This window comes from Sinocyclocheilus anshuiensis, unplaced genomic scaffold (assembly GCF_001515605.1).
Source record: "Sinocyclocheilus anshuiensis isolate Anshui unplaced genomic scaffold, SAMN03320099.WGS_v1.1 scaffold1541, whole genome shotgun sequence".
NCBI classification, from domain to species: domain Eukaryota; kingdom Metazoa; phylum Chordata; class Actinopteri; order Cypriniformes; family Cyprinidae; genus Sinocyclocheilus; species Sinocyclocheilus anshuiensis.
In genome coordinates, this window is record NW_015540952.1 from 635447 (window position 1) to 644018 (window position 8572).

Consider the following 8572-nt stretch of genomic DNA (forward strand, 5'->3'; position numbering starts at 1 on the left):
AAAATACAACAAAGAATATCGTTTACATGTAGCGCGTCAATTCTCTCTCTCTCTCTCTCTCTCTCTCGCTGCGTGTGTGTGAAACAAAGCGACGGCGAGTCGTGCACCTTCACACTAGAGTTCACGGTACGTTAAATACAGGTGCGTTGCACATCCATTCAGATGAACTGAAAAACAGCACAGATCGCTTGGCAGAGAGTGAAACTGATGCGCTCAGTCAGAGAGTTCTGTGAGTGAAAATATATCTGAGCTAAACTTATACTCAGCCTCCAACTCACACACTGGCGAGTAAAATCTGAGAATTTATTAGCCATTGGCTAATATTAGACATCATTTAGTCGCCCAGAGTGAAGATTTAGTCACATATGCGAGTGATTTACTCGCAATGTAGAGGGTTGTACATCCATTTCGGAGAACCAGGACAAATATTTCAAGCGATCGCTCAGGCATTTAAGTAGCACCAAAATGAGGCACCGAAATCTGCGTTCTGATTCGGTTCTAGTACATACCGGTTACATAGGATTCGGTACCCAACCCTAGTATAAACATCATTCAATGTAAATTGTGATAATCGTAATTAATAATCGCAATTACAATTAATCGACAATTATGATTTTTGTCATAATCGTGCAGCCCTATTGCTAATGATCCTGGGCAAATTCCTGTGCAAGCCCTGTAAACACCTACATTACCACACATCTTGCCAACATGAATTTTGCTTAATGTTTAATTTTCTCACCTGGTTCCTCAAGCCTGTAGCGGGCACTTAGAGGAGGGGCTTGATATTCCAGGTCAGGTTTCTCAACATGTGCAGATTGAGGTTGATCTGCGGCCTTGATTGAGCTGACGGTTTGTGTCTGCCTCTGATCTACATCCTTTTTTTCCTCGGCAGCAATGACAGGTGGCTTTGAGTTAGCCTTGCTCTGTCCTTTCTGCAGAGCTCCAAGAATAATGGCATTAATGTCTCTGCTAGTCTGACCAGACTGCTGGGTAAGGGTAAGCAAGTTGGAGGTCCCATCAAAGCCCTGCAGAGATCCCAGGATGCCCCCGCTCAACTGAATCCCAAAGAGTTCCAAAACTTCAGTGGGCCACACTGTAGGGAAGTTCTCTTTACCTGTGAAGAAAAAAAAAACAACAGGGTCACAATCATGACTCAACTAAAATAAGAAATCTAAATCTATCCTGTGCCCTACAAGGGTTTTAACATTGGCAATGATTTGTACATTTAGATTAGATTAGAGTTCAGGTGCTAGGCTTACCTGCCAGTGCACATCTGACGATCTGGAATGGATGCTGGAGAAGTTCTTTGGTGATGGGAAGGATACTGGAGACAGGGACCGTCTCCATGTTTCCATAATCGGCGTAAATTACATGTGCATGCTTGCTTGTTACTTCCAACACAACAGCTCGGTACCAATTTTTGTCACCTGAATAATCAGAGTTGAATTTGACTGCTTTATGAAAGAACATCTAGGGCAGGGGTGTCAAACTGAATTCCTGGAGGGCCAGAGCCCTGCAGAGTTTAGATTCAACCTTAATTAAACACACCTGATCCAAGAAATTGAAAACTACTTGGTATGTGTGTTGGAGCAGGGTTGGAACAACCCCCCGGCCCTCCAGGAATTGAGTTTGACACCCCTGATCTAGGGGATATTTATAGCACAACCACATCACATAGCATCATACACACTCTCATAAAACCACATCACAAAGCGACGCAACTCTCATAAAAACAACATTAAAACATCATGCATAGAATATATAATGTATTAAAAAACACTTTAAAAGACACTTTTACGGTGGATGGGTGCACCCACTTTTCCAGCTATAGTTTAAAAGCTGTGGACTACAGGTGTGTCAGTTTCAGACCTAGAATTACTTGCTTAGCTAGGAATTCAACCAATGAATCCTCACTTATTACTTTAAATAGTTATTTTGGAATGTGCTGCTTAATATTTACTTAAAAAAAAAAAAGCTAAACAATAGCATTTATTTGAAAAAAATACAATAAATCTTGTAACAATGTAAATGTCTTTACTGCCGTTTTTTATCAACTTATTTCATCCTTGTTGAAAGAAATTACATTTAGCAAGAAAATCTTACTGAACCCAAACTTTTGAAAGGAACCACAAGTTATAAAATACTGCTGCTTCTTTGAAAATACTTAACATACAGATTAATAACACTACACGTCATGTAAAGTTGATGATTCCATCTATTTAACCTGGTAAGAGTAAGCGATAGGTGAAGGTGAAACTGACCTGAGAATTGTGCACAACAAGCGGCTCCTGGTAAAGGGTGGCACTGATTGGGGATTGGCTGTTTGCTGCAGTACTTCGCAACATCAGTCATAACAGCCTTCAGACCATCCACATTCACTGAGGGGACAAAAATCAGCTGAATGTAAAGCATCATTACTCTAAATGGCCATGCTATGCTAGTTATGATAATATAACAATGATAATAGTTGCTCTAGCTAGACTTTATGCTTTAAATGCTATGCTATGAGTGCACACCTTGTCCAGGATTCATTATGTAAAAGAGACTAGGGCTGATCACTGCTGCCACCCTTGGTTGGAAAGCATCAGTGCAAGACAGCTCCAATGTTTTCCAGTTCAAAGGAAAAGTGCCGACTAGATGACAGTAAACATTTAATCATACACAAGAACAACAATAAAGAAAAATTACTTGCATATTACTAGTAGTAATAGCAATTACAAAACTGTCTTGATAAGATACATATACAAAAGGTTTTAGCATCAGTTATGCTAACTTACTTGATGAGGTTGAACCTTCTGTGTCATTGGCAGCTCCCTTGTTGTTCACTTTCAAAGGCTCTTCAGAAGGTGGACTCTGATCAATGGGTTTAAGGGTGGGCAGATCCTCAATCTGACTGGTGGGTTTAGCTGGCTGCACAGGAGGCTGTTTCACCTGTCTATAAGGTTTAGCCAGGTGCTCCAAGATTAGCACAGCAGCAATGCTTTGTCCGGCGCTTTCCAGCTCTACCCCATAACCCTTCTCAGTGATGGACAGCACTCTGCCACTCAACGGCTGACCGGCACAAAGAGCCTGAAACTTATGTATTGCCTCTTTATTCCACTGACTCTCCACTGCTTCCACTCCTGCACACACATATGTACAATGCCTTTACAATATTATATACAGAATACACACTTACATATTCAGAATACATATTTACTTAGTGTAGTTAATGAGTGGAAAAGATTCTATAAAAACACATTTCAAATAATTCATAGGCAAACAGACACCAACAGAGAAACAAACCTGCAAGCCAGCAGCGAATTGCTTGGAAAGGCAGTTTGAGCAGGCTTGGGGTGATGGCCTTTAGATGTGCTGCCTCCACCTCACAAGAGTTCCCATAGTCCACAAAATAAACTCTGGCCTTACCCTCTCCACACACTTCTAATACCATGGCCCTGTACCAGCGGGCATCTCCTTCAAACAGGGAGCAAAACAATATTGGAAATCAAATCTGTACAATAGTTTATGACAGTTTTTAATACTTGAATTTAGGAAGGATGCATCAATCTGATCAAAACTGACAGTAAAGTCTTCTACAGTATTGTGTTACAAAAGATTTCCATTTCAAATAAATGCTGTTCTTTTGAACTGTCTATTTATCAAAGAATCCTGAAAAAATATCAGTTTGATTCAATAAAGGAAAAAAGTGTCCTTTTTCCGTTTACTTTCATTGTAAGTGTGTTACTGTGACCATGGTGTTTGCTTCTGAAGGATGAGTCAGTATCACCTGTGAAGAGAGCACAACACGGTTCTCCCACAGTGGGGGTAAAGGAAGCTCTCTCCAATTCACAATGCTTCATGAGCTCATAGGACAGCTCTGTCAGGATATGTGCATCTGCCAGAAATAACAAAATACTTCATCACAAACGTAAACGTAATGAGTCCCACAAAGTAGAAAAAATAACACTGATGGACAATCGCACCTGCTTTGCTGTAGTTATAACAGTAGAATTCATCAAGGCTCTTCAGACTACTGATTACTAGCCCCACCTTCTGGCCATCATAGGGAAGTTCAGCACAAGTCCACTCCATTTTCTCAACAACAGGTGGACTGAGGGCTAGAGTAAAATTAGAAAATATATATCAATTATCCTTTCAAAAATTATCAGAAATGGTAAAATAAATCAGTACAAAAGGTTTCTTCACTTACAAGGCATTTCAGGTAAGGAGGCTTGAGTCGGTTCATTTTTCTCTGTCTCCACACTTTCAATGGCAACATAACCCATGTTAATCAACACCTCAGCGGCATTGGTCTGAGGGTCACTAGACTCATCAATCATGGACACCAGAGCCCTACCATCCTTCTTACCCAGAATCTCAACCCGTATGAAGCGGTTGCAAACCAGACGTTTCACCATCAAAATGGCCTCCTCTGGCCAGGTGCCCGTTGGAGACTTTATACCTAGAGCAAATTGAATGTTAAAGGGGGTCATATGATGCAATTTCAATTTTTCCTTTCTCTTTGGAGTGTTACAAGCTCTTGGTGCATAAAGAAGATCTGTAAAGTTGCAAAGAAGTTGCAAAGAGATATTCTTTATAAAAGTTAAGAGTCAACCACGCCTACCTAAAATGGCTCGTTCTAACACTCCCCCACATATCTGTCACGATGTGGGAAGATTTGCATAACGCCGCCCAAATGTTCACGCAAAGAAGGCGTAACTTTTATTCTCGCTGTAGTATTGTTGCTGCCGCTGTAGTATTGTTGCTTCATGTCGTGAAGGCGCTGTGTTTCGTTGTGAAAGCGAAACTACTTTGTTTGGCCTTCCAAAAGAGGACGATATCTGCTTCGTCATGCCTGGAGCTGATCCGTGCTGGTCGCTGAGGAAATACATCAACTTCGTGCTGTGGATCGCCGGATCGGCTTTCACCGTGGACGAAGCGGAGTCCAGCCCGGGGTGGTCACATGTGGTTTTCTCTAGCCTGCCGGCCGCCGCTCACTCGAGCCGCCATGTGTTTCGTTGTAAAAGCTAAACTACTTTGTTTGGCCTTCCAAAACAGGGCCCGACTAGAAATCAGTGGTTAAGTTGTATTTACAACACTGTTCCAGAACAGGTCTGCATGCATGCAAATCTGTATATGCTGAGCCAATTAAAAATCAGAGAATGAATAATTGTACTGTACCTGATAAAGAACAAGGGATTGCTTGAGTTGCCAAAGCCAGCAACTCTTTGCTGATTGGTCGTAGGCGATATAACTCAACCTCCTCAGAGTTTCCAAAGTCTATGTAGCCAACACACACACGATCTTCCGAGGAATATGCTAGAACTTTAGCTCTATACCACTGGTTGTCCTCTGTAACACATGGAAATCACTTCAGAAGACATCACTTTTATGGTGCCTTTTTTAAACAATTCAACAGCACTATGTGTGTGAAGGAGCACTATGGACATTTGTACATCAATCAAAAGAAAAGGAAAAATGAAAAAAAAAAAAAAAAAAATGTTATATACTGAAGACACTGGACTGACCAGAGAAGAGTGAGCAGCAGACAGTTCCTGGTGCAGGTCTGAAGTTCTCACTTGCCGGAGTTTTTGAGCAGTGCTCCCTTAAGTTCACTTGCAACTGCTGGATTACACCTAAATGCATGAAGATTACATCATACATTGCACTGAACCTACTGAAAGTACAGCATATATTTTATAAAAAGGCAGAAAATGACAACAGATGATGCTAAAACACTGTAGCAATAAAGCTTAAGAACTTTTTCTGAAAGTCTGAGCTCAGGTTTTTTATTAAATAAATTAACATTTATTTGAGCAAGGATGCATTAAATTGATCAAAAGTGACAGCAAAATACATTTATAATGTTACAGGAGATTTCTATTTCAAATAAATGATGTTCTAATTTAAAAAAAATGTAATAGTCTCCACAAATATTAATCAGCACAACTGTCTTAACATGGATAATAGGAAATGATTCACCAATGAGCACCAAATCAGCATATTTGAATGATTTCTGAAGGATCATTTGAGAATGAAGCTGAAAATTCAGCTTTGCCATCACAGGAAAAAAAAAGTTGTTGTTTTTTTAAATGTTTATTAGAAGAAAAAAACGTTTTTTACAATTGTATTACATTGACAGTTTATTGTTGTTTTTACTGTGGTTTTGATCAAATAAATGTAGCTTAAATGCAAACATTTTTTATAACACCTACACATAAATTACCACTGAAAAGTCTGGGGTCTTTAGGTGTTATAAAAAATGCTTGCATTTAAGCTACATTTATTTGTAATAATGTAAATTATTACAAAATAATTTAAAAAGTACATTAAAAAGTAATAATGACATTGAGATAAACTTAAACTGAGTAGAAGAAAACTCACTCGCATTTTCAAGCTTCTGACAGAGGATCTCTGAGGGAGACTGGAGGTGGGTGACAATAGCAGTGAATGTGTCACCCAATCCTTGAGTCAACGGTTCTGGAGGCCTGGCTTCAGAGTTCTCATTCTTTCCTCCAGACAAGCGCTTGAAGTTCTCAAAGGATGCTGTCATCAATGAATCTGAAGATAGATGCAAATGGATGGAGGTTAAAAAAACGTAAAGAATGGCGTGAAACATTTAATGAAAAAGACAAGATAATGAAGCAACTCACTGATGTCATGTTCAGTCTGTGGTTTGACAGAAACGTCCTCCTTTACGGCATAGCCCTGCTCTATCAGGAAAGTGCTCATGTATTTACCTGTGGAACAAATTTAGATTGAAAATCTTGTGTTTCACACAAAGCTCTCCAAACAGCCACTGCAATGAACCATAAATGCCCTACCAAGAGTGCTTAGAGGAACATCTACCGCAAGCAGAGCTCCATCATTCATGATATCCAACACTGTGAAGGTGAGACTCTTTCCAGCAATTAACTGCCTAACAGCAATAGCGCATTCGCCTGTCCAACTTCCTGTCAGAGGCTTTATCCCAGCAACACAACACTGCAAAGCCTGTCAGACATAAAAAAGCAGCTTCAGCAAAAGCATAACATAGTGGCATCATAAGTAATTTAACAAGATGGAGCTGTATATACACACACACACACACACCCACATATACATACACAATGCATGTTATTTTTTATTTAGTACTGACCTGAACAACATATTTCACAAAAGACGTTTCCATATAGTCCACAAGAGAAACTAATAAATAAAAATTACCCCGTTCAAAAGTTTGCATACGTTTGATTCTTAATACTGTGTTGTTACCTGGATGATCCACAGCAGTTTGCTGTTCTTCAGAAAAATCCTTTGGGTCCCAAATTCTTTGTTTTGTTTTTTTCAAATTCTTTGGTTATTTGAACCCTTTCCTACAATGACTATATGATTTTGAAATCCATCTTTTCACACTGAGGACAACTGAGGGACTCATACGCAACTATTACAAAAGGTTCAAATGCTCACTGATGCTCCAGAAGGAAACACGATGCATTAAGATCATTAAGATGCAACATTTTGAATCTGAAGATCAGAGTAAATAGAACTTATTTTGTCTTCTGGGAAACATGTAAGTATCTTCTGTAGCTTCTGAAGGGCAGTACTAAATGGGAAAAAAGATATTTAGGCAAAATAAGAAAAATGTACACATCTTCATTCTGTTCAAAAGTTTACACCTCTGGCTCTTAATGCATCATTTTTCCTTCTGAAGCATCAGTGAGCGTTTGAACCTTTTGTAACAGTTGCGTATGAGTCCCTCATTTGTCCTCAAGAGTGAAAAGATGGATCTCAAAACCAATCATTGTTGGAAAGGGTTCAAATACACAAAAAATGCTGGAAAACCAAAGAATTTGTCAGACCTGAAGGATTTTTCTGAAGAACAGCGGGCAGTTTAACTGTTCAGGACAAACAAGGGACTCGTGAACAAATCTCAAAAAAAAAAAAGGTGTGGATCATCCACGTAACAACACAGTATTAAAAATCAAGCGCATGTAAACTTGTGAACTGGGTCATTTTTATAAATTCAACTATTAATTTCTCTTGTGGACTGTATGTAAACATCTTTTATGTGAAATATCTTATTCATGTCAGTATTCAGGTTAAAAAATAACATGCATTTTGCATGATCCCTCTTTTGTTAAAATAATTAACATTTTGCAGATACTACAAAGTGTATGTAAAATTTTTACCACAACTGTATATATAACTAGAAACTATTTGGAAGTCAATAACAACAGAGACCAGAAAAGTATATAAAAACAATGCCAGCAAGAATGCAAGCTGTTATCAAGGACAACTGAGGCCATACAAAATAAAATATATCCGTTTTTTTGTTATGTGTGAATAAAGACACTTTAGTTGTCTCAGTTTGTTATTTTCCTAATGAATGACAATACAAAATTTAGTTTAAAAAAAGTTTTTGACAGATTCCTAAAACATTTGTTTTCTCTCTGTATTATGACAGGTTGTCTAATAAATTTGTTAAAGGGTTAGTTTACTCAAAAATGACAATTAGCCCATGAATTACTCACACTCAAGGCATCCTAGGTGTATATGATTTTCTTCTTTCAGACGAATCCAGTCGGAGTTATATTAAAAATTGTCTTTG

General features: G+C 38.7%; 1 protein-coding gene across 1 annotated transcript in view; it reads right to left on the reverse strand.

Annotated features, from left to right (window-relative positions):
* Positions 1–8572, reverse strand: part of LOC107689961 (tudor domain-containing protein 1-like) — a 13132-nt gene that overhangs the window by 2657 nt on the left and 1903 nt on the right. Inside the window, exons 3-16 of the mRNA XM_016488170.1 lie at positions 6807–6975; positions 6636–6722; positions 6367–6543; positions 5511–5618; positions 5164–5334; positions 4193–4444; positions 3966–4100; positions 3770–3877; positions 3286–3456; positions 2778–3122; positions 2517–2633; positions 2262–2378; positions 1260–1427; positions 740–1114 (exon numbers count right to left, since the gene is read on the reverse strand). Of these exons, the coding sequence (XP_016343656.1) occupies positions 740–1114; positions 1260–1427; positions 2262–2378; positions 2517–2633; positions 2778–3122; positions 3286–3456; positions 3770–3877; positions 3966–4100; positions 4193–4444; positions 5164–5334; positions 5511–5618; positions 6367–6543; positions 6636–6722; positions 6807–6975 (2500 nt within the window). The remainder of the gene's footprint in view (positions 1–739; positions 1115–1259; positions 1428–2261; positions 2379–2516; positions 2634–2777; positions 3123–3285; positions 3457–3769; positions 3878–3965; positions 4101–4192; positions 4445–5163; positions 5335–5510; positions 5619–6366; positions 6544–6635; positions 6723–6806; positions 6976–8572) is intronic.